The sequence below is a fragment of the Oncorhynchus clarkii genome, chromosome 5 (assembly GCF_045791955.1).
Source record: "Oncorhynchus clarkii lewisi isolate Uvic-CL-2024 chromosome 5, UVic_Ocla_1.0, whole genome shotgun sequence".
Classification (NCBI taxonomy): domain Eukaryota; kingdom Metazoa; phylum Chordata; class Actinopteri; order Salmoniformes; family Salmonidae; genus Oncorhynchus; species Oncorhynchus clarkii.
Genome location: NC_092151.1, coordinates 74,595,143 through 74,622,009, shown reverse-complemented (window position 1 = coordinate 74,622,009; position 26,867 = coordinate 74,595,143). Strand labels below are relative to the sequence as shown.

The 26,867-nt window shown below is 42.6% G+C and overlaps 1 protein-coding gene across 1 annotated transcript in view; it reads left to right on the top strand.

The window, feature by feature from the left end:
- LOC139409384 (BMP/retinoic acid-inducible neural-specific protein 3-like) overlaps positions 1-26,867 on the top strand; it is a 68,987-nt gene that overhangs the window by 35,113 nt on the left and 7,007 nt on the right. The window contains exons 3-7 of the mRNA XM_071154465.1: positions 4,010-4,200; positions 4,350-4,534; positions 9,325-9,430; positions 9,802-10,038; positions 13,543-13,765. Of these exons, the coding sequence (XP_071010566.1) occupies positions 4,010-4,200; positions 4,350-4,534; positions 9,325-9,430; positions 9,802-10,038; positions 13,543-13,765 (942 nt within the window). The remainder of the gene's footprint in view (positions 1-4,009; positions 4,201-4,349; positions 4,535-9,324; positions 9,431-9,801; positions 10,039-13,542; positions 13,766-26,867) is intronic.

Sequence of the window (26,867 nt, the reverse complement as noted above, 5' to 3'; positions counted from 1 at the left end):
GATTGGTGCTACCCCCACTTCGCAATTAAGCATCATTTATTGTATCAGGTAGTAAAGCATAATGGGGAGACCAAAGACTTGTTACTCATACCCAGCCAGTATGTTAGGACTGTGTTGCAGCTTGACAACACCCACCTGCTTGGGGAACACCTGGGGGTGGAGAAAACCAGGGAGCGGATCGGGAACCGGTTCCACTGGCCTGGAGTCAAACGCACCATGGAGGACGACTGCCGTGGTTGCCCGGAGTGTCAGATCACAGCTCCGAGGGTGCAGTATCGAAACCCTTTGGTTCCCTTGCCCATTATAGGAGTGCCATTCGAGTGGTTGGCAATCGATCTGGTGGGTCCATTGGTGAAGACCGCGAGGGGACACCAATACATCCTGGTATTCATGGATTATGCCACCCGTTATCCTGAGGCAATACCGCTACGCACGGCGGCATCCAAAGGTATCGCACGGGAGCTCTTACATTTATTCATCCAGGTGGGGATTCTGCAGGAAATCCTGACAAACCAGGGCACCGTGTTCCTGTCTTGTGTGATGAAGGATGTCTGCAATCTGTTACGAATCAAACAAGTGAGGACCAGTGTGCACCAGTGTGCACCATCCACAAACCGATGGGCTGGTGGAACGCTTCAATAAGACCATGAAACATGCTGAAGAAGGTCATCGAGAGAGACTGGAGGACCTGGGACCAGCTGCTGCCCCACCTGATGTTTTCAGTGCGTGAGGTACCCAAAGCATCCACGGGGTTCTCCCCCTTTGAGCTCCTGTATGGCCGTCGGCCCCGCGGGCTGCTGGACCTAGCCAAAGAGGTCTGGGAAGAGCAGCCGACCCCCACGGACCTCGTGGAACATCAGATCCACACTGTTCCGGGAGAAAAAGTGCGTAAACGGCCATATCGAATACCAGAAGCCCGGAGGTTGGTGGTCCAGCGGGAAGTGACAACAATGTTAGAAATGGGGGTACTGGAGGAGTCACAGTGAGTGGTCTAGCCCCATAGTGCTGGTTCCAAAACTGGACGGAACCATCCGCTTCTGTAATGACTTCTGGGGCCTGAACGAGATCAGTAAGTTTGATGCCTACCCCATGCCCTGGGTGGACGAACTGATCGACCACTTGGGGACAGCGAGATATGTCAGCACCTTGGACCTAACGAAGGGGTAGGCAGGTGGCACTGGTAGCGGCCTTCTGGGAGAAGACTGCCTTCTCCAACCCGGGGGGGCTATACCACTACCGGGTTCTGCCGTTCGGGCTCCACGGGGCATGGACCGAGTTTGTGGCTGCACAGTGAGTACGCAGCGGCTTATCTAGATGACATAATTGTGACTCCCAATTGTCACTGTGCACATCTGTAAGTTACAGGCTGTGGTTTATGCGCTAAGGGATGCAGGTCTGATCGCGAACCCCCACAAGTGCAAGCTGGGCTACGCCGAAGTGGAGTGCCTGGGATATCAGATCGGGAGGGGAAATGTGAAACCCCAAGAATAAAAAAATTGCTGCCATTAAGTCATTCCTGGGGTTAGCAGGCTACTATGGTAGATTTGTACCTAACTTTGACGCAATAGCTTCTACCCTGACAGATTTAACAAAGGCATGACTACTCCAGACGGTGCGATGGATGGAGGACACAGAGGCGGCTTTCCAGGCCCTGAAGTATGCGCTATGTTCGCACCTGGTACTCGTCACCCTGGACTTCTCAAACTCTCCTGGTCTAGACAGATGCGTCTGCCACCGGGGTAGGGGCCATTTTGTCCCACGAGCAGGAAGGCGAGGAGCACCCCATCATGTGTGTCAGCAGGAAGCTCCTCCCTCGGGAGAAGAAATACTCAATTGTCGAGAAGGAGTGCCTCGCCGTGAAGTGGGTGCTCGACACCCTCCTTCTCGGGAGGAAGTTCACCTTGATTACTGACCATGCCCCGCTCGTGTGGATAGCACGAGGTAAGGACACGAATGACCGTGTCACCCGCTGGTTCCTGTCCTTACACCGATTCTCTGTCATCCACAGGTTGGGGGCCCAGCACGGCAATGCGGACGCCCTATCCAGGAGGGATGCAAACCTAGCCCTGAGCATGCCTCCCTCCCAGCAGGGCTAAGGGGGGGGGGGGGGGGGTGTGTGGTATCCCAGGAGGTCTACCCCGGGGGATGGTCATAGAGGGGACGTACGTGAGGCGATGTTGGCTCCCTCTGCTGGGATTCCGGAAGCTGGGCACCCCGACATGGTCAGTTAAGTGGAGGTAATTAGAGGAAATTGCCAACCAGCTGTGGAGGCTAAAAAAAAGGAGCACGATGGCACACCACGGGAGAGAAGGGAGAGAGACGGACACCGGTTTAGAGAGATGGAAGACCGAGCAAAACCAAAGTTATTTCTTTGATATATTTATTTTCTGTCTTAATTAAAGTTGTTTTTCTGATTAACGCCTCCCTGTCTCTGTGTCAATCTCTGAACATTCAACCCAACACCCCACGGTTTACCACAATAGGCTATTTAGCAAATATGGGATTGGCTTTCATTTTTGTTATTTTGTTTCTGTAGGGTATTTTATAAACTAGACTACAGCAGTTTGAATTGGAGTTAAAAACAATGCAATACATAAGACTGTTAATACACAACTTAAAGCAACCACGTACTGTATTTAGACATGGAGCACGTTCTGATTGGGCAGTGAGGGGTCAAGCCCTTATGTGCCACCGCCAGCTACTGCACCCATAATTCCCACTGTGAAAATAGCAAAAATATTTCTGACACACTGCCTGACCTATGGCACTACTGCCAGTGCTAAGATTTACCATTGCGTTCTTTAAAATTGTATTTTTTTAAATAAATAAAGCTGTCAGTGTCCTAGCATCCCTACAGGGGGCCAGTGGTGGAATTGCCCAGTGCTAATGCTAGCTAACTCGCTAGGGTGTTTGTGTGTGCCCTTGCTAACCAGCATCCGTAACTGTACATCAACAAGCCTGGCGAGGCTTTGTGTCGATCACGGTTAAGCTCTGCTCTACTCGCTCCCTCCTTCTCTCCCCCACGGCTCAGTGGCAGGAATACCAGTAATTGACCCTCGTTATGGAAAAACGGCATCGTGAAACAGGCCCTAATGAGCTGATTCCTGTTGGCTACTTTTTTGTGTGTTTTTCTTCTCTGGGGGGACTTTTCCCCCAGAAAAGTGAGTTTTTGATTGACAGCTACTGTGGACTCTTGAGTGTGTGTGCGGGTGCGTGCCCGTGTGTTTTCCCTGATTGTTCCACGACAGACCTGATAAACTATTCCGACCCACAGTAGATCACCTCCATTGTTATTCCATTAAAATCCTCAGCACTAATTTCTGACAGTTTTACATTGATCCTTTCTCTCCATAATAGGCTTGACCACTGAAGCCTGGTTATTATGGGCTGTTTGAGCTGCATGGTAATCTGTAAGGACCGACACTGGAGTAGAGAAGCAGGTACGGGGAGTCAAAAATTTAATCGGAACAGACATCGAACAAGACAGGAACAGCGTTAGGACAAGGACATATGACAATCAATGCTGAAGCAGGAAACAGTGCGGGGGAACAGACAGACATAGGGGAGGTAATGACAGAGGTGATTGAGTCCAATAATTGCTGATTTGTGTAATGGGGGGGGGGGGGCAGGTGTGCGTAATGATGGGGAGCCTTGTGCCCTCGGAGAGAAAGAGAGCGAGAGAGACCTTCTCAGAACAGTGTAAACAGCATGGCATCATTCATATTTTAAGAAATGGCACCGGAGATGTCATGGCGTGCAGACACATTTCCCACCCAGCATTGCCTGAATCTAAAAATTAGTCTCCTCACACAGGGCAAGGCTGTTGGCTGGCTGTAACATCCTCTTGAGACCTTTTTCCTCTGTCTTCACTATGACTATGAAAGAGGGTGTTTGCAAATGAAGCCTGCCGTGGGGGGAGGGGGCGCCCGGCACATGTGCATCGCTGCCTGTGTTTGTTAATGTGTGTGTGTGTGTGTGTGTGCGCTAATATGTGTCTGTGACATTGCAGGGAGTTTGGCCGCTGGAAAGTGAACAGCCTGGCTCTAGAGAGACAGGACAACAATGGTCTGGCCCTGCCCCTGGACCCAGAGTTCCTCCAGACCATCAGGCACCTGGGCAGACGGCCCAGCCTCAGCTCCATTACAGACAGCATCATCAGGAAGTACGGAACACACTTCCTGCTCTCAGCCACCCTGGGGGGTAAGAATAATATGTATTTATTGGTGCTTAGCTTCAGAAACGCAAACAGTAAATTCTCTCTTTGCTGTAAAGGTGTCATATTGAATGTGTTGTTCTATTCTCCAGCCCAGTTCTCAGTGCATATTCTGCTCCACTCTGTGTGTGTTTAGGGGAGGAGTCATTAATGATCTTTGTGGACAAGCGGAGGTTGAGTAGAACGGTGGAGACGAGAGAGGCCAACGGTACAGCCGTGACTCTAGAGGCCCTGCACCAACTGGCTGCCTCTTACTTCATCGACAGAGAGAGCACCCTGCGCAAGCTGCACCACATCCAGATAGCATCCACAGCCATTAAGGTAAACCTACAAGCTGCACCACATCCAGATTGCATCCATGCCCCCCCCCCCCCCCCCCCCCCACACACACACACACACACATTCATTCCCAGAGCCCTCTAGCTGGGTCCATTAATCACTGTGTCAGTCATTATTACCGAGTAATGAGTGTGATCGGCTGAGTTTGCCCTTTGCACAGCAGGACATGTTTGTCAGACTCCGTATTTGGGGTGATTCGTTTCCATGTGAGCCTGTGATTTGTTTACATGTACCTGTGGCAATGAGAGGATTATCATTGAGGTATTTCCCATGTATAGACACCTTGTATGAGAGCAGTGTTTCACCAGCTGGTGAGCCACTGGTGTCGAATTTACATTTATTTAGAAGTGATTGTTTAAAACTGGACTGCTAGACTGTTTTGTACATCTTGAGGTTTGGGGAACAACTTCTAAAGAATGTGGGGGAGGGGAGTAGGTGTGTGCTAAAATACATGTGACAGTCATACCTGACACAATTGTACAGTTCAACATTGATTTTGAACATTATCTAAGATGATGTAGAGTTATAAACTCACTTGTAATTTGAAAGCATCAATCTGTTTATCATTGACTTTTCCCAGTGCTATCCCATCTTTGGCCACCACAGACAGATAAGGCCATATATTCCTTAAAGTGAATTGGCAACGGGACACATCATGGCTTTGTTGGCAGCGTTCTCGTGGACAAAGTGCTGCTAAAATCGTCTGATTGAGATGAATGGAGCAGAAGTCCTCTGAGGTGCATTTGTTTAGGAGGCAGTTTCAGGTGACTGATGTGAAATATTCAACGCATTCAGCTGCCTTTAATTCAGGCCATGGATTTTTACCTCGTCAAGATGAAGACGGATGGCAAAACAAAAGCATCTCTTAGAAAGAGGGCACCGGACAACGGATTTAAGAGAACAGATTTCAGGAGGAGAAAGGCCTGTTGTCCTGGTATAATGTAGGAGCTATAGCTATAACACTTAAAGGGAAAAGAAAGGGAAAGGAAAAATGAAAAAGATAAAGAGGGGAGGCGAAGGGAAGTGGTGCCTCTACAATTACGCATCAGAGTGATGAAGCCTCGGTTCTATTTCAACAATTTCTTAGAGAGCTTGCCCCATTTGTCAGCCATTTTGGGTATGAGTTAAGGTGTCACGCTAATGAATAGAAGACGTATGAAGAATACTGGGGTTCTGCCATCTGTAATAATCGGTGCTTTAACCTACCAGCGAGCAAGAAACACTGACAGGAGATACTAACAGTGCTGGGTGGACATAAATCAAGTGGTTAAAGTTTGATTTACAACCCAGGTCCGTTTCTACAAAGGTTTATTACAATTAGCCTGAAAAACAACTAGCCATCGATGGGGAGAGGACAGGAGTGTTTTTGACCCAATTTGCTGCCTTGCTACTGCAGTGTTTAGTCATTCATGTCCTCTTATGGTTCATTTGTAGGGGAATAAAGATAATTTGTGAGGCTGAGCTTTGGAAATCTAGTGAGAAAATATGGTTGCAGTTGTTCACGATGTAGAACAGATTTGATGTGGATAAATAAAAAAACACTGTCTTGTTTTATCCCTTGTGTATCAATGAATTATTCATTTCATACAGATGTTGTCATCTTCGTTATTATATTGTTGTGTCCTCTTTAACATTTTGCCATGTCCTCCCCCTCAAGAAAAATACACCCTCAGATGTAAAAACTAGAGGAAGTTTGTTATTTTCTATCAAGGTCTTATATACTCTGGGAGAACTTTACAAATTAGATAAAGGTATGAGCTGCAGTTGGCTTCACTTACCCTTTAACCTCTGTCTGGGTCATCGTCAGTCAAGCTACTAATATGCAAGTTGTGAGTAATCTTAACCTTTAGCCAGCTCTGTTTCCTCTCTTTGCAACATTGTCTGCCAAGAGCACCAGAATTATTAAGCTCTGAGAGAAGGGAAGAGGGACGATAAATTTGTTTCAAATCAAAAGGAGTCTCTCTCTCAGCCCCATCTAAAAAAAACAGCATATCATAGTTTGCCTTGCCACAGTATTAACTCCTACTTTCTTCTCTTAAAGGTCCTCTGCTGCTCCCCTGCGGATTTCAATGAGCCTCCATTTATTTAGGGGGCACAAATATAATCTCATGCTAGTTTATTTTTTCTCTCTTCAAGTCGATAAGCTGATCCCCAGCTCTGGTTGACATCGTAGTGTAAGCCAGTGCAACAAAGTGGTTTTAAAACATCTTGCCGGAATCCTCAAAGAATGTCTAAACACGCGTAAACACATCTAGGATGCAAATGGGGATATGCTGCATCTACTAAGGCTATGCCTAGTGATTAAAAACAGGACGATTCTCTGTGGTGCCGTGAAAAAAGCAATTTCCAAAGAAGCGCCGGTCCCAAACATTAATGCCATTCCATACTTTTTTAACAGGTTGGTGTATAGGCCTCTTAATACCCATTATTTAAATATCTGACATCTGGGGCTCACTTACTGGCATTTTATGTATTATATTCTGCTTTTGTGGAATTACTCATAGGTGGAATTAACAGAAGGCATGATCTTCATCAGTTTCCATGCCTTTGCCTTAGTGGTATAATAATAATATTAATAATGCTTGCATTTAGAAAATAATTGAGCTTCCTTGTCATTTGAGTTATTGCACCATGCATATAAAAGTATACAAGGGTTGTTACTGCATTGCTTTGGAGCACTTGGGATATGCTTATTTTCATTCTCGCTTTAAACCATTAGCTATTCCCAAACACTAAACACTTGCAAGACCTTTAAACAATTCCCCAGGGGCAGATTCTTTGGCTGAGGCAGGACAGGGGACTCTGGTCTCTGCCTTAATCAGAAGAAGCATCCATACTGTGAGTGAGTGCTGTTCCCGTATATCAAGTCTCATGTGGCTCAGTTTGGTAGATCATTGCGCTTGCAATGCCAGGGTTGTGGGTTTGAGTCCCACCAGGGACCAGTACGAAGTAAAAAAAAAATATGCACTCACTACTGTTACTCGGTTCGGATAAGAGCGTCTGCTGAATTACTTAAATGTAGAATATGATGATGCATACCAGACATGTCTCCATCACATAACCAAGCAGCACTTTCCTATTCCAGGACAGCCTTTAAGAGCAATCGCCAGTCCTATTAAATGCAGCTGTTAGAATTTCTGATAGTCAGCACTCGATTATGGCATATTAATACAACCCCCGCTCACACTCTCTCCACCTAATTTAAATGTTTCTTTCCACCAAAGTCCCAATAAGTTACTGAACATACTTTTATACAAACAACTGTTAAGACTTCTTTTTTTTCTTAGTCCTTTCTATAAGAAATGTATTTTAAGTGTGCGTATGCTCAGCTTCACTTGGTCCTTGTTGCAGATGGTCTCATTGCTATGCATAGAAAATCCAGATTTAAATTAAAACATTTCCCTTTAAGTTGGACATCTGTCTGTGTTAGAAATTTATCTGCCCATCCCTCTAGACATTTCTCGGATTTTAATTATTTTCGTTGAAGCATCAATAAAAAAAATAATGGAAATGCCGTCGATAGGCTTGCTGAAGTTGAGGTTTTTATTCTCTCTTTCTCAACCCTCTTCCCCCTCTCCATTTCAAAGTAACTCAAACCTCAATGTTGAATGAAAAATGGAAAATAATATTTTGTGATTATCATATAATGAATCACTGCTGCTTATGTATGAAGGTTGGTCATGGTTCTGGTGTATTAATGTTTTGAATGCTTACCTTTTTGATACAGTTAAGTTTCTGTTCTTCATTTTCTTTCTTGTGTCTCACCCTTCCCTCTGTTTTCACAGTGACCTTAAAGTAGGTGTCAAAGAAAGACAACTTTTCTGCCCACAGAGGGAAAGTGGGGAAAGTGTCCCCTTTCTTCTGAATGTAGAACCATAGTTCCTCATTGATCTACACTGGTGATGTGGTTACTTTTATTGGCCCTTTGGGAAAATATTAAAAGAAGGAGCCACTGTGGCATTAGGGGAGAATAACTTGCAAGTGACGAGGAGGGAGATGGATAGGCCCACAGGCTGCCAGACTTGGAATGGTGGCAGAGAAACCTTGATATATGGGAGCTTTTAAATCATCCTTTTGTCAAGGAGGATTGAGCTGTGATTGTGAACGATCTAACTGCTCACCCAGAGGAGAAGAGATCCAGTGTCTTTCTCATTTGTCAGCGTGAATATAGTGATATGTCTGCCAGGCTTGCATGTAACTGCATCTTTCAAGACTTAAAGCATAATTGGAAGCTGCCACCGAAAATAATTCTTCATACGTAGTTCTTTCTTTTACTTTTTTGCAGACTCCACATTCTTCTCTCCCTTGTGTCAGATGACAGTGTTTTTTGGTTGCATTGCTACTGTATGTCATCATCGCTTTCTCTGAGTAGACAAGAAACCACCTCTCACCCTTAAGCTTATTCATGTACTATACTTTTTGGATACAACATAATGTGGCCTCTGAACAGAGAATTATCATCTAACAGACTATACTGAATAGTGGATATGTCTAAATGCACAACCTTGGTGTTGCATCATACACCAAACAACTGAACTACTGTACTACTACTTGTAATGTTTGTTGATATGAACATTTAAACGTGTCTCAATAAGGTATAAAATATTTAGTCCTGTGGAAGTACAGATGGTAGGATCTGAGTGAGCATACTCTTGTTGTTGATCTCATTCCACATGACATTCAGCTCTGCATCCCTACATTTTTTATGACTTTAGTGGCTCTCTTTTACAGTGTAGTGGAGTATTGCCATGTGCCTCTGTCTTTCCCGCTAGGTGACCGAAACCAGGACGGGCCCTCTTGGATGCAGTAACTATGACAACCTGGACTCAGTCAGCTCTGTTCTGGTTCAGAGCCCTGAAAACAAGATTAATCTGCAAGGTCGGCCATCCATAATTGAACCCACCCAGACATTCTGATGGAATTGTCACAGTTTATATTCTCTGCCAAACGTTAGACAAGAGGCACCAGAGTGTCAGAAGGAATTTACCTTCAATTCGTCTTTGTCTGGCATTGGAAACCGAACCTCTGGATTCCTAAGTGGATCACAGGGATTTGTAGACACATTTCCACTGGCTTGTTCATATATATCTATAAAGTGACCAGAAAATACCTCTTCTGTCCTATAGGAACTTACAGTAGAAAGTCTATAGTTAATACAGTATTTGAGTCTAGTTTACATTATTACAGTAATTTGTCTTGAAGTTTAGCCAGTGTTGTCATATATGAACTGTACCATGTCCTCTCCTCAGGTCTCCAGGCCATCCTACCAGAGTACCTGAGGGTCAGGTTCGTCCAGGCTGCTCTGAGCTACATCGGCTGTAACGTGGAGGGTCAGTTTGTGTGCCGAGACAATGACTGTTGGTGCCACTGCAGCCCAGGCTTCCCCCAGTGTAATTGCCCCGAAGTGGACCTGAGGGCCATGGAGGCCAGCCTACTGCACATCAGAGACACCTGGAACATGGCCAACCAGGACTTTGAAGAGTCGGGTATGGGAGTATGACATTGATGATACACTCACAGAGGCGTATATAGAGAATTTGTAACATTCAATATACTTGCACAAATGTACTGCAACTGTATGTCAAATCAAATGAAATTGTATTGCGCCGAATAAAACCTTACCGTAAAATGCTTATTACAAGCCCTTAACCAACAATGCAGGTCAAAAAATAGAGTTCATTTTATTTTTTCACTAAATTTTATTTATTTTTAATATTTTCTTAAGTAAAAAAATAAAAAGTTACAAAATTACAATAACAAGGACATATACAGGGAGTTCCGATACTGAGTCAATGTGCGGGGTACAGGTTAGTTGATGTAATTTGTACATGTAAAGTGACTATGCCTAGATAATGAACAATAAGTAGCAGCAGTGTAAAAAGGGGGGGGGGGGTGGATTGGGGGTTAGAAGCTGTGAAGTCTTATGGATTTGGGGTAGAAGCTGTTAAGGAACCTTTTAGACTTGGTGCTCTGGTACCGCTTGTCATGCAGTAGCAGAGAGAACCGTCTATGACTTGGGTGACTGGAGTTTTTGATCATTTTTTGGGACTTCATCTGACACCGTCTAGTGTGTATATATAGGTCCTGGATGGCAGGAAGCTTGGCCCCAGTGACGTACACGGCAGGAGGCACTAGCCTCTGTAGCACCTTAAGGTCAGATGCCGAGCAGTTTCCATACCAGGCGGTGATGCAACCATTCAGGATGCTCTCGATGGTGCAGCTGTAGAATGTTTTGAGGATCTGGGGACCAATGCCAAATCTTTTCAGTCTCCTGATATATGCCACAGAACCTTACACAACACGGAAATCAGTGTGACGTCTGCTGTCTATGGGTTCACATGTATATTTAAAGGCTGAATTATTCATATTAAATGTCCGGGTCACACTTGAGAAGTCTGTAAACGCATACAGCAACTCCAGAAAGTATTTACGCCCCTTGACTTGTTCCACATTTTGTTGTGTTACAGCCTGAATCTAAAATTGATTAAATAGAAATTTGCTGACACTGGCCTAAACACAATACCTCATAATGTCAAAGTACAAATTAATAAAAACGAGTGAATAAGTATTCAACCAATTTGCTATGGCAAGCCTAAATATGTTCAGGAGTAAACATTTGCTTAACAAGTCAAAAAATAATTCAATGAACTCTGTGTGGAATAGTGTTTAACATGATTTTTGAAAACCTCAACTCTGTACCCCACACATACATGTAAGGTCCCTCAGTTGAGCAGTGAATTTCAAACACAGATTTAACCACAAAAACTAGGGAGGTTTTCCAAAGCCTTGCCAAGAAGGACAGACATTGAATATCCCTTTGAGCATGGTGAAGATGCTTTTCTACACCCAATCACTACAAAGATACAGGCGTCTTTCCTAACTCAGTAGCCTGAGAGGAAGGAAACTGCTTTAGGATTTCACCATGAGGCCAATGGTGACTTTAAAACAGTTAGAGGGTGTTTAATGGCTGTGATAGGCGAAAACTGAGGATGGATCAACAACATTGTAGTTACTACACAACACTAACCTAATTGACAGGATGAAAAGGAAGCCTCTACAGAATAAAAATATTCCAAAACATGTATCCTGTTTGCAATAAGGCAGTAAAGTAAAACGGCAAAAAAAAAAGAAAAATATATTAACTTTATGTCCTGAATACCAAGTGTTCTGTTTGGGGCAAATCCAACACATCACCGAGTACCACTCTTCATATTTTAAAGCGTGGTGGCGGAATCATGTTATGGATACGCTTGTCATCGAGTTTTTTAGGATAAAAATAAACAGAATAGCTAAGCACAATCCTAGAGGAAATCCTGGTTGTCTATTTTCTAACAAACACTGGGAGACAAATTCACCTTTCAGCATGACATTATCCTAAACACAAGGCCAAATATACACTGGAGTTGCTTCCCAAGACAACATTGAATGTTCCTGAGTGGCCTGGTTTTACTTTAATTTGCTTGAAAATAGTATATGGCAAGACTTAAATGGCTGTCTAGCAATGATAAACAACCAACTTGACAGAGCTTGAAGAATTATTTTAAAGAATAATGTGCAAATATTGTACAATCCAGGTGTGGAAAGCTCGTAGAGCCTTACCCAGAAAGACTCACAGCTGTAACCGCTGGCGATTTTAACATGTACTGTATTGACTCAGGGTTGTGAATACTTATGTATATGAAATATTTGTGTATTTCATAAAAATAAACATGTTTTCACTTTGTCATTATAGGGTATTGTGTGTCGATGGGTGAGGAAAAAGTTATATTTAATCCATTTTGAATTCAGGCTGTAATAAAACAATGTGGAATAAGTCAAGGGGTATGAATACTTTCTGAAGGCACTGTATGTTTAATTCACATGGCCCATGCGAGGGACTAAACCCACAACCTTGATGTTGGCAGCATTATAGTGTAACTGTCTGAGCCAGTTGGACCAATTATACCCTCCACACCATCTGCCCTACTGCATTGTTGATGTGAGCTGTTTAATTTGCCCAGGTTCAGTACCTGTAGTTCTGCAGTGGTTTGCCTCGGAGCAGAGCTGTGGGAAGGCATTAAGAGAGAAGCATTGTTACCTAGCTGTTTTCATCGTCTGACAAGATAATAATGGTGGGAAGAGGCCTGGGCTTTCAGGGATGAGGTGTCATTGTCATGGCAGTGAAACAGCGCTCTAGTCTTGGCATGAACAGCCTTTCTTTTTTTTTTGTGTGTCCCGGGAATGGCGCCAGCCTAAGCAGGTTTACTCAGGGTGCAATGGAGCACACTAATTCATTTGAATGCAGCAGCTGGAGGCTGATTTAAAACATGTAAACATCCTTTACCGAGCACATCATGGAATCTAATGGCCGTAAAGTCACTACTACATTTACTTCTAATTGCAATCTGAGATCTCTCTCCTAATATAGCGATGGTTTATCAAAAATTCACAGCAGTACATATTACACCATGGCTAATCACTTTGAGAGCAAATGACGATTGTAATCAGAGATAATCAACATCACTGTTAATTGTAAATATCACTGTCACTTTCTCATTACAGATGAATTAGAATTGAATTCTGAAAAATCTATTCAATCATGAAAGCATATATCGATTGCTCTGAAAATCGTTTTTTTGCCCCCTTTGACTCGTTAAACCTAACACTTACCATGAAGCAATGTAATATTTTTTGCTGCTTTTCAATCTGTTTGGCTGTTGTGCCTCTGCACACAGAGCCATGAGCTTGCTTTGCCAGGAGCTGGCTGGGTTCTTGGTGTTTCAAACAGAGACACAGACCTACATTTATTTCTGCCTCTTTCTATTAGCATATGCATCACTTCCATTTTCCCCCACCGCGGCCCGGCAAATCAAGTCCCATGTGCTCTCTCTAAAGTGATCCCTTAATGCCGTCTGACTTTATCAGACAAAATGAACAGAATCATATAAATAAATAAGCGGACCAGAACGACAAGGGGGCATTAAACCTCTCCACACCTGTCTGCCTTTCAGAGGAGTTCCAGAACTTTTTGCGGAGACTCCCGATGTTCTACGCCCTCAACACATCTGCCATCCAGTACTTCTGGAAGATGGAGCCGGCCATCCACCAACGCTACAGACAGCTGGAGCTCAGCAGCAGACAGCTCATTGCCAAATCCCGACGAATCGTCAACAAACTCTTCACCCTCAGCAAGAGGTGTCGGACACAGCCGAAAGTCATTGTGCTGAGAGAGAGGTGAGACTGTATTATGATAAACGTTGCCTGTGAAGTTTAGCTGGCATGTAAAATACCAGTCAAAAGTTTGGACACCTACAGTACTTGTTCCAGGGTTTTTCTTTATTTTTACTATTTTCTACATTGTAGAATAATATTGAATCAAATCAACTTTATTTGTCACATGCGCAGAATACAAGTGCAGACCTTACCGTCAAGTGCTTTCTTTTAAGCCCTTAACCAACAGTGCAGTTCAAAAAGAGTTAAGACAATATTTACCAAATAAACTAAAGTAAAAAATGTAATAGTCTGGTGGTCATGTGATTAATTGTTCAGCAGTCGTATGGCTTGGGGGTAGAAGCTGTTGAGGAGCCTTTTGGTCCTAGACTTGGCGGTCCGGTACCACTTGCTGTGCGGTAACAAAGAAAACAGTTTATGATTTGGGTGATTGGAATCTGACAATTTTATGGGCTTTCCTCTGACACGGCCTATTATATAGGTCCTGGATTGCAGGAAGCTTGGCCCGAGTGAGGTACTGGGCCGTACGCATTACCCTCTGTAGCGCTTTACGGCCAGATGCCGAGCAGCTGCCATACCAGGCGGTGATGCAACCGATGGTGTAGCTTTAGAACTACGAGGATCTGGGGACCCATGCCAAGTCTTTTCAGTCTCCTGGGGGGGAAAAGGTTTTGTCGTGCCCTCTTCATGAGTGTCTTGGTGTGTTTGGACCATGATAGTTCGTTGGTGATGTGGTCACCAAGGAACTTGAAGCTCTCGACCCTCTCCACTACAGCCCCATTGATGTTAATGGGGGCTGGTCTGGCCCGCCTTTTCCTGTAGTCCACGACCAGCTCCTTAGTCTTGCTCACATTGAGGGAGAGGTTGTTGTCCTGGCACCACACTGCCAGTTCTCTGACCTCCTCCCTATAGGCTCTCATCGTTGTCGGTGTCAGCAAACTTAATAACGGTGTTGGAGTCGTGTTTGTTTGGGCGTGGGTGAACAGGGAGTACAGGAGGGGACTGAGTACACACCCATGAGGGGCTCCAGTGTTGATGATCAGCATGGCAGACGTGTTGTAGCCTCCCCTTACCACCTGGGGGAAGCTCATCAGGAAGTCCAGGATCCAGTGACTGCACTTGAATACATCTGGTATCATATAAAATATATTTTATATTTTCTTCAAAGTAGCCACCCTTTGCCTTGATTACAGCTTTGCACACTCACTTGGCATTCTCTCAACCAGCTTCATGAGGTAGTCACCTGGAATGCATTTAAATTAACACGTGTGCCTTGTTAAAAGTTACTTTGTGTAATTTCTTTCCTTCTTAACGCATTTGAGCCAATCAGTTGTGTTGTGACAAGGTAGAGGTGGTATACAGAAGATAGCCCTATTTGGTAAAAGACCAATTCCCTATTATGGCAAGAACAGCTCAAATAAGCAAAGAGAAACGACAGTCCATTACTTTAACTTCTTATGGTATAGGGGACGCTTGCGTCCCACTTGGCCAAAAGCCAGGGAAAGGCAGCGCGGCAAATTCAAATAAAATGAGTGAATCCAGCCAACATGTCAGATTTTAAAAAGGCTTTTTGGCGAAAGCCATAAGAAGCTATTATCTGATGATAGCACAACCGTAAACAAAGAGTAGCATATTTCGACCCTGCAGGCTCTACACAAAACACAGAAATAAAATGTAAAACATGCCTTACCTTTGACGAGCTTCTTTTGTTGGCACTCCATGTCCCATAAACATGACAATTGGTCATTTTGTTCAATTAATTCCATCCATATATATACAAAATGTCCATTTATTTGGTGCGTTTGATCCAGAAAAAAAACAGCTTCCAAATTGCGCAACGTCACTACAAAATATCTCAAAAGTTGCCTGTAAAGTTTGCCAAAACATTTCAAACTAGTTTTGTAACACAACTTTAGGTATTTTTAAACGTTAATAATCGATCAAATTGAAGACTGTTCTATCTGTTTTTCAATAGAGGACGAGAGGAAACTAATGCTACTTTTCAAGTCTTGGGCACTCAACAGCGTTACCTTTTTCCAACATGGCTGTACTTCTTCATTGCACAAAGGAATAACCGCAACCAAATTCCAAGGACTGGTGAAATCCAGTGGATGCGGTAAGAACTGAAAACAAGTGCCTAAGAATATGGTTTCCCAATGAGAAATCACTGAACAGAGACGTCAAAAAAAGAAATTCTGAACGGTTAGCCCTCAGGGTTTTGCCTGCTACATAAGTTATGTTATACTCACAGACATGATTCAAACAGTTTTAGAAACTTCAGTGTTTTAACCAAATCTACTAATAATATGCATATCTTATATTCTTGGCATGAGTAGCAGGAAGTTGAAATTGGGCACGCTATTTATCCAAAAGTGAAAATGCTGCCTTAAGAAGTTAAGACATGAAGGTCAGTCAATCTGGAAAATGTCAAGAACTTTGAACGTTTCTTCAAGTGCAGTCACAAAAACCGTCAAGCGCTATGATAAAACTGGCTGTCATGAGGACCGCCATAAAGGAAGACCCAGAGTTAACTCTGCTGCAGAATATAAGTTCATTAGAGTTAACTGCACCTCAGATTGCAGTTCAAATAAATGCTTCACAGAGTTCAAGTAACAGACACATCTCAAAATTAACTGTTCAGAGGAGACTGCATGAATCAGAACTTCATGCTTGAATTGCTGCAAAGAAACCACTACTAAAGGACTCCAATAAGAAGAGACTTGCTTGGGCCACAAGCAATGGTCCTTAGACCAGTGGAAATCTGTCCTTTGGTCTGATGAGTCCTATTTTCAACCAACTGTCTTTGTGAAATGCAGAGCGGTGAATGGATGATCTCTGCATGCGTGGTTTCCACCGTGAAGCATGGAGGAGGAGATGTGATCGTGTGGGGGTGCTTTGCTGGTGACACTGTCAGTGATTTATTTAGATTTCAAGGCACACTTAACCAGCATGGCTACCACAGCATTCTGCAGTGATACGCCATCCCATCTGGTTTGCGCTTAGTCCCACTATCATTTGTTTTTCAAAAGGACAATGACCCAACACACCTCCAGACTGTGTAATTACTATTTGACCAAGGAAGAGAGTGATGGAGTGCTGCATCCAATGACCTGGCCTCCACAATCACCCGACGTCAACCCAATTGAGAAAGTTTGGGATGAGTGGGACAGCAGAGTGAAGGAAAAGCAGTCAACAAATGCTTAGCATATGTGGGAACTCCTTCAAAACTGGTGGAAAAGCATTCCACCTGAAGCTGGTTGAAAGAAAGCCAAAAGTGTTCAAAGCTGTCATCCAGGCAAAGAAGGGTGGCTACTTTGAAGAATCTCAAATGTAAAATATATTTTGATTTGTTTAACACTTTTTTTGGTTACTACATGATTCCATATGTGTTATTTCATAGCTGTGATGTCTTCACTATTATTCTAAAAATAAAGAAAAACCCTTGAATGAGTAGGTGTCTGTCCAAACCTTTGACTGGTACCGTGTGTGTATGAAGAATGCGAGGGGGGGGGGGGAGACACAGAAGGAAAGATTGGGAGGGAGTGACAGGGACGTGACTGGATGCTATGATAAACATTGTTTGTGATTATTTAAATTATATGGATGAAAAATCAAGCCTCAAACTGGTAGTTATATTTCTGTGCTATCTCTGGATGAGGTATCAAACAAAAAAAATGTTTTTATCTTCTTATGGCTAGCGGAACCCTCGACAACATTCCACTGAAATGGCAAATATGTAACTTTCATACATTCACATGTGCAATACACCAAATTAAAGATAAACCTCTTGTTAATCTACCCATCGTGTCTGATTTCAAAAAGGCTTTATAGCGAAACCACAACATATGTTAGGTCAGAGCCTAGTCACAGCCAAAGAGAGGAGTCACAAAAAGCAGAAAGAGATGCAAATAATCACTAACCTTTGACGATCTTCATCAGATGACACTCATAGGACTTCATGTTACACAACACATGTATGTTTTGTTCGATAAAGTGCATATTTATATCCAAAAATCTCAGTTTACATTGGCGCGTTACGTTCAGTAATGTTTTGCTTCCAAAACATCTGGTGATTTTGCGGAGAGCCACATCAATTTACAGAAATAGTCATCATAAACTTTAATATAAGTGTTATGCACAGAATTAGAGATATACTTCTCCTTAATGGAACCGCTGTGTCAGATTTCAAAACTTTACGGAAAAAGCAAACCATTCAATAATCTGAGTACGGCGCTCAGACAACAAATCAAGCCATACAGATATCCGCCATGTTGGAGTCAACAGAAGTCAGAAATAGCATTAGAAATATTCACTTACCTTTGATGATCTTCATCAGAATGCACTCCCAGGAATCCCAGTTCCACGATAAATGTTTGATTTGTTCGATAAAGTCCATCATTTATGTCCAAATACCTCCTTTGTTAGTGCGTTCAGTTCACAAATCCAAACTCACGACGCGATGGCAGGTCCAGGCTAAAGTTCAGAAGAAAAGTCATATTATAGTTCGTAGAAACATGTCAAACGATGTATAGAATCAATCTTTAGGATGTTTTTATCATAAATCTTCAACAATGTTCCAACCGGAGAATTCCTTTGTCTTCAGAAATGCAATGGAACGCAAGCATGAGTGCGTTACCAGCTCATGCCACTCTGGCAGACCTCTGACTCATTCAGGTCCCATTCCCCCCCTCCTTCACAGTGGAAGCATCAAACAAGGTTCTAAAGACTGTTGACATCTAGTGGAAGCCTTAGGAAGTGCAATATGACCCCATAGACACTGTATATTCGATAGGCAATGAGTTGAAAAACTACAACCTCAGATTTCCCACTTCCTGGTTGGATTGTTCTCAGGTTTTCGCCTGCCATATGAGTTATGTTATACACAGACATCATTCAAACAGTTTTTTAGAAACTTCAGTGTTTTCTATCCAAATATACTAATAATATGCATATATTAGCAACTGGGCCTGAGTAGCAGGTAGTTTACTCTGGGCACACTTTTCATCCAAACGTGAAAATGCTGCCCCCTATCCCAAACAGGATTTATCTTTATTTAACTAGGCAAGTCAGTTAAGAACAAATTCTTATTTTCAATGATGGCCTAGGAACAGTGGGTTAACTGCCTTGTTCAGGGGCAGAACGACAGCTTGGGGATTTGATCTTGCAACCTTTCGGTTACTAGTCCAACGCTCTAACCACTAGGCTGCCTGCCGCCCCAAAGTGTTGTGTTTATAACATGGCAATAAACACAACACTTTGTTTTCAGCAGAGACCTGAGAAGGGATTTTGTAGAAAGAATTGTTTCGATGCTGATGACTTTGTCCCGGTCTAGTCTCCCTTCAAAATTTCCAGGCCATGTAAGAAATCTGCCTGAGAATCCCTTTTATGCCTGAATAGACTCGGGGATGTTGTGAATGTCCCAGTCAAAAATGGCTGCTGTTCAGACATACACATTGTTGATAGGCGAAGGGAGATGAATTCTGTACTCTGCATATTGCTTTGACATTTCTGCACTGATTTATTTTGTTTCTTATGTTCAAAAGAGTTCACAGGCAATCAATCAGAACATGAGATAGCATCTCCAATTTCACCAACCCTCTTGTCGGGTGAAACTCTGCTGTGTTTGTGTTTTTCTTTATTTTTTTTCCCATATTTCTTCGTCAGGGGAAAATTGACTTTAACAAGCATAGAGGACTGATTAATAAAACTGAAACTCTATTTCATACATTAGATATACTGAGAGCTTTGATTTTAATAGACTACATACAGAGAATACAGTAGTTACCTAGATCTGACTAATACCGTCAGCCATAATTTATTTAATTCATTCATGTTTATTATTTAGATAGAAAATCCCATTGAGAGAACATCCATTTCATTAGTCTTTCCTTTTACTGTTATTTTTCACCGTCAAGGACTATATTTTGCTCAGTGAATGACTGTATTCTGTGGTGTTGAGTGTCTTTTTGTATGACTTTCCCTCTTTTTTGACGAAACTGTAGCGGTAAATGAGTGAATAGGTGTGGAGTCAGGCGCAGAGAGCAAAGGATACGGGAAAAACACGCTTTAATGTCCAGAAAATCACACAAACAAAAATCAGGCGAACAACACGTGAAGAAAATAAAGGACAGCGAAAAAACCCGAAAATGCAAAACACAAACCACTCTAACAAATACAGATGAACAAGCCCGCACAAACAGAAGCGGGCTGAACTAACTTAAATAACCCCACCCTAACAACCAAACAAGAAACAGGTGAAACCAATTAGACAAAACCAAAAGAACACAGAACAATGGATCGGTGGCAACTAGTAGACCGGCGACGACGAGCGCCGAGCGCCACCCGAACCAGAAGGGGAGTCACCCTCGGTAATATTCGTGACAGAAACTACCTATAATGGATACAAATAAAACGTCTGTGGCCATGATATTCTCATAAACTATGTTAATTTGTACTAGTCTCCTAGTACTACTGCTATTGTGTCTCTAACACAGAAGTGATCGTGGACATGAAGAGTCTGACTCTGTGACAAATTTCTCTTAATGGGTTTTAGTAAAGCAATACAAGCTACTCTCTGCCCCTCCAATGTCCAGTATAGGTTTCTTTGCCCCTTCCGTTTCTCAACCTTATGGTGTTTCGACAAATTGTTTCATGGATGCAATTCAAAAAGTAAATCCAGTTATTCACAGAGAATTGGGTGCTAGCACAGAGATGCAGATACACAGGGCTGTATTTTCGGCTGGTGCTAAGGTGCACATTAGTTTGCAATTTTGTCATGTAAAAACTGGTGCACTGGCATTTTCCAAACCTAACGCCAGGTTTGGCTATTTACCTGTTTAACATCAGCTTGCTTGCGCTGAGGTTGAAGGGGTGGCAATATTTGAGGTGTGTTCTTAACAAGTGCAAAAGTCACAATTTCTTGCAGTGCTAATGGGAAGGGTTAAGACTCACAAAAAGCAGGTCTTAACTGTAATGCAGTAGATAATGGCATGGACTTTGAGAGCGAAAGCGCACCCTATCCAGCCATGATGCACAGTGCCCATGGAAGGAGAGATGTGCCTTTTGTGCAGGTGAATCTCATATTTAGAAACAATTGATTTTTTCCACCCCCATTTAATTTGATTTAAAAAATAACAAGCATAGCCTGCCCTCCCCTTAATATAGGCTGGTTTAGCAGCATCACAGTGCGTCTTTTTATCGTGACCATTAGCCAAGTAGACTATGAATAAGGAGGTTTTAAATTGTCTACAGAGTGATTGGAAATGTTTTTGATGCAACTGGTCAGGATGTTCTCGATGGTGCAGCGGTAGGACCCAGGGCAGCATGCCAAAGTTCTTCAGCTGCCTTAGGAAATAGAGACGCTGTTGTGCACTCTTGACATGAGTGGTGGTTTTATTGGTCCATGACAAGTCCTCGGTGATGTGGACTCCAAGGAACTTCAAACTCGTGACTCTCTCTACTACTGCAGTCCCATTGATGTGGATCAATGGTAGAGTATCCATCCCCTCGTCCAATTACCAGACACGCTCCTCCAAACTATTCAGTCTTCCTATAATGCCATATCAATCAGGTAAAAAATATATATATTTGCCTTGCACATGCTGTAGGTAACGATAGAATTGAGAGGAGCCTAGTATTTTGTATAGAAGTATGAATATTATGCGTAAAGACATTTAGGCCTACATGTGCACACAGTTCCATGAAATGAGAGAAGTGATTTATGGTATATTTCTGACTCGATCCTATTTAGACATATTGTTGTTGGTTTAAAATACTTGGTTTTTAGTCAAATTAAACAAAAAACTAAACTTATTAGAAAGATTTATCGTTAATTGGTTTATGGTGAGAACATGCATGGCTCGAAACAATGTAATTTCAGCTGATAATTCTGGATAAGCGCTAATATGATCTGTAAAATGGTTCCATGATGTTTATAAAACATTACATTTGCGAGCAGTATCACAGTGAGTGGACATTTCCTCATTCTCTTTATATTGGATCTTTATCCAGCTCCTGTGAAAAGTTTGGATATGCATAAAACCCTCCATAGTTTTAAGTTGTCTGTATTATACGCCCACAAGGAGCAAGTATGGTGCCTGTAACTGTATTTAGACATGGCCTATTTAAAACAAGTTGTCAAATTTGATAACAATTATACAGTTTTTTTTAGGTATTATCAATAGCCTAGTGAATGTAATATTGCTTATTGACTACATTTGGCATGTCCAGACTGCAATTTTGGCCAGCAGCATACCACCCTGCGTTCCACTGCTAGCTGCCACTGAAGCTAAGCAGGGTTGGTCCTGGTCGGTCCCTGGATGGGAGACTCTTTCATATTGTCAAAAGAAACATCACAATCCCCCAGGGCAGTGATTGGGGACATTGCCCTGTGTAGTGTACCATCTTTCTGATGGGACGTTAAATGGGTGCCCTGACTCTCTGTGGCCACTAAAGAGCACACAGCACTTTTCATTTTAACCCTGGTGTCCTGGCTAAATTCCCAATCTGGCCACCTAATCATTCCCAAGCTTCCAATTGACTCATTCCTCTCCCATGTAACTGTTCCCCAGGTTTTTGCTGTAAATGAGAATTTGCTCTCTGTCAACTTATCTGGTAAAAAAAGGGTTAAATTCAAATTAAATTAACTCAAATGTACAGTAGGCCTAGCCTATCATTGTGAATGCTATAGCCTATGTTTAACAATGTATTTCCATATTGATGCAATTACAACATATTTAGCAAATATGGGGCAGGCTATTTAACAAACTAGGCTGTAACAAACTAATATTCAAATTGGGGTTGAGGACAATGCAATAGATAACACCATAAATACACAACTTGAAGCAAACACAAATTTAGCCATGGAGCACATTCTGTTTGCCCAGTGAGGGGCCAAGCCTCGACAATCCCGCAACTTTATTCATCAAAACCCAGCTTTTTCACACTACTGCCAACTACTGCGCCCATCATTCTGGTTGTGAAAATACAAAAACTATTTCTGACACACCCCCGAATCTATAATGCTACCGCCAGTGCTAAGATTTACCATTGCATTAGGTTTGTTAAAATAGAGCACACAGAGGTATCCACTGTCTCTGGTGTTGGGTGTCTGTGAAAAGCTCTGACAAATTACTGTATATATGAAGGGAGAAAGCCATAGATCACGTGACACCATTCATTCCTATGTGAAGACTCAATGGCGCATTGAAGCCAAATTAAGATGGCATCTCATGAAGACATAACACGTGCAGTTTGAACTACTCCAGGAAGTGACGTTGCAAGCTAGCTCAGTGCTGCCCCCTCTCACGGATTTTTATTTATTTATTAACGAGTCAGATGCAAAGGATTTACTAAAGACACCTGACAATGCCCAAATCCCTGTGATTTGCATGAGACAGAGACGGAGATATCGGGGAGGTAGAGGGTGCCTTGTACGGATCTAACGGCAAGTGAGTAATCTGCCTCTGCCATCAGTACTATTAGCCAACATACTATCATTGGATAACAAAATAGATGAACTATGATCACAAATATCCTTCCAACGGGACATTAAAACTGTACTATCTTATATTTCACCGAGCCGTGGCTGAACGAGGACATGAATAACATTCAGCTGGCCGGTTTAATGCTGCATCGGCAAGCTAGAACAGCCGCCTCCAGTAAGACAAGGAGTGGCGGTCTGTGTATATTTTTAACAGCAGCTGATGTACGGAATCTAATGGTAAGGAATTCTCTAGGTTTTGCTTGCCTGAGGTAGAATATATGTAGACCACACTATTTACTACGAGTTTTTATCTATATTCTTTGTAGCTGTCTATTTACCACCACAAACCGATTCTGGGACTATGACTTCACTCAATGAGCTGCATACAGCCATAGGAAAACGCTCATCCACTGGCTAAGCTTATAGTGGCCGGGGATTTTAATGCAGGGAAACTTAAATCTGTTCTACCTAATTTCTACTAGCATGTTAAATGTGCAACCAGAGGGTGAAAAAAACTCTGGACCACCTTTACTCCACACACAGAGACACGTGTACATAGCTCAGAGACATTGGCCATGTGGTGCCAGGATAACAACCTCTCCCTCAATGTGATCAAGACAAAGGAGATGATTGTGGAATACAGGAGGAGGACCGAGCACACCCCCATTCTCATCGACGGGGCTGTAGTGGAGCAGGTTGAGAGCTTCAAGTTCCTTGGTGTCCACATCACCAACATACTTTCATGGTCCAAACACACCAAGACAGTCGAGAAGAGGGCAAGACAAAACCGTTTTCCCCTCAGGAGACTGAAAAGGTTTGCCATGGGGTCCTCAGATTCTCAAAAGGTTCTACAGCTGCACCATCGAGAGTATCCTGACTGGTTGCATCACTGTCTGGTATAGCAACTGCTCAGGATCCGACCACAAGGCACTACAGAGGGTAATGCGTACGGCCCAGTACATCACTGTGGCCAACTTCCTGCCATCGAGGACCTCTATGCCAGGCGGTGTCGGAGGAAGGCCCTAAAAATTGTCAGAGACTCCAGCCACCCTAGTCATAGACTGTTCTCTCTGGTACCGCTTGCCATGCGGTACCAGAGCCCCAAGTCTTGGTCCAACAGGCTTAACAGCTTCTACCACCAATCCATAAGACTCCTGAACATCTAATCAAAGGGCTACCCAGAGCCCTCTTTTATGCTGCTGCTACTCTCTGTTTTAAATCTATGCATAGTCACTTTAACTCTACACACATGTACATTTTACCTCAATGACCTCGACTAACCTGTGACCCCGCACATTGACTCTGTACCGGTACCCCCTGTATATAGCTTTGCTACTGTTATTTTACTGCTGCTCTTTAATGATTATTTATTTATATTTTTTCCTTATTTATTTTTTACTAAACACATATTTTTCTTAACTGCATTGTTGGTTAAAGGCTTGTAAAGTAAGCATTTCACTGTAAGGTCTACCTACACCTGTTGTATTCGGTGCATGTGACAAATAAAATGTTATTTGAACATTTGATTTGAAGTGGGATTAAAATGGATTTTGTATTTTTTATCTACACAAAATACTCTGCCAGTGGAGAACACTTCCAACATTTGAAAATAAAACACTAATAAATGTATATCTTCATTAGTTAAGTCAATACATGTTAGAATCACCTTTGGCAGCGATTACAGTTGCTATTATTTCTGGGTAAATCTCAAAGTGCTTTCTAAACCTGGATTGTGCAAAATTCTTCAAGCCTTATAAAATTGGTTGTTAATTGCTAAACAACCATTTGCTGGTCTTGCCATAGATTTTCAAGCAGATTTAAGTTGAAATTGTAACTCGGCCACTCAGGAACATTCACTGTCTTCATGTTAAGCAACTCCAGTGTAGTTTTGGCCTTGTGTTTTAGGTTACTGACCTGCTGGAATGTGAATTCATCTCCCAGTGGCTGGTGGAAAGCAGACTGCACCAGGTTTTCCTCTAGGATATTGCCTGTGCTTGGCTCCATTCCGTTTCATTTTATCATGAAAAACTCCCCAGTCATTACAAGCATACCCATAACATGATTCAGCTACCACTATTCTTGAAAATATGGAGAGTGATACTCAGTAATGTGTTATGGATTTGCCCCAAACACAACATTTTGTATTTGGGACAAAAGTGAATTGCTTTGCCACATTTTTGTTCAGTATTACTTTTGTTCCTTGTTGCAAACAGGATGCATGTTTATGAATATTTGAATTCTGTACAGGCATCCTTTTCACTCTGTCAATTAGGTTAGTATTGTAGAGTAACTACAATGTTGTTGATCCATCCTATCACAGTCATTAAACTCTGTAACTGATTTAAAGTCACCATTGGCCTCATGGTGAAATCCCTGAGTGGTTTCCTTCTTCTCCGGCAACAGAGTTAGGAAAGACGCCTATATCTTTGTAGTGACTGGGAGTATTGATACAAGATCCCAAGTGTAATTACTAGCTAATAAATATCATGCTCAAATGGGTATTTAATGTCTGTGTAATTTTTTACCATCCTACCAATAGGTGCCTTTCTTAGCGAGGCATTAGAAAACCTTCCTGGTCTTTGTGATTGAATCTGTGTTTGAAATTCACTGCTCGACTAAAGGATACAGAGAGGAGGTATTCATTCAAAAATCATGTTAAAGGCCTCCCGAGTGGTGCAGCGGCCTAAGGCACTGCATTGCAGTGCTTGAGACGTCACTACATTCCCGGGTTCGATCCCAGGCTGTGTCACAGCTGGCTGTGATTGGGAGACCCAGTACGGCTTGGCAGGGTTGTTTCGTAGGACGCATGCCTCTCAACCTCCGCCTCTCCCCAGTCCGTAGTGGAGTTACAGCGATGGGACAAGACTGTAACTACCACTTGGATATCATGAAAAAGGGGTAAAAAGCACCCAAAAATATTGACTATTGTTGGACAAGCAACTTATTATGTGACTTGTTAAGTACATTTGTACTCCTGAATTTATTTAAGGTTTGCCATAACAAAGGGGTTGAATACTTATTGATCTAAGATATTTCAGCTTTTGATTTCTTATTAATTTGTAAACATTTAGAAAAAAATTATTCCATTTCGACATTGTGGGCTATTGTGTGTAGGTCAGTAACAAAACATTCTCAGTTGAATCCATTTTATATTCATGCTGTAACACAACAAAATGTGCAAAGGGTCAAGGGGTGTGAATACTTTCTGGTGTATTAGAAGCAATTATTTGTACTATTACATTTTTTTATGTATTTTCCATTCACTATAATAGGGTCCTGTTTTCTGCTAACAATGCCTGCAGTACTATAGTCGGCCTTCAACTTCCGTGGCTTCAATGAGCGGGACCATTGCTACATGTAACACCTCTTAAGTTACCACCCACCTTCTCGCTCACCTCACCCCGTCTCTCATGGCAACACGACTCCGGTAGTATTTACATATCCCCCGCCATGAAGTATTCTGGGTCAGCCTGGTGGGAGAAAAACATTCCTGGCTGAGCAGAAGTTCCAGTGAGGAGGAGAGATATGCACAATACCCATGTGGGCGACAAAACCAGGCCCAGTAGATATAAATGTTTCTGCAGCTGCAAAGAGATTTGATTAACAAACATGGATAAAATG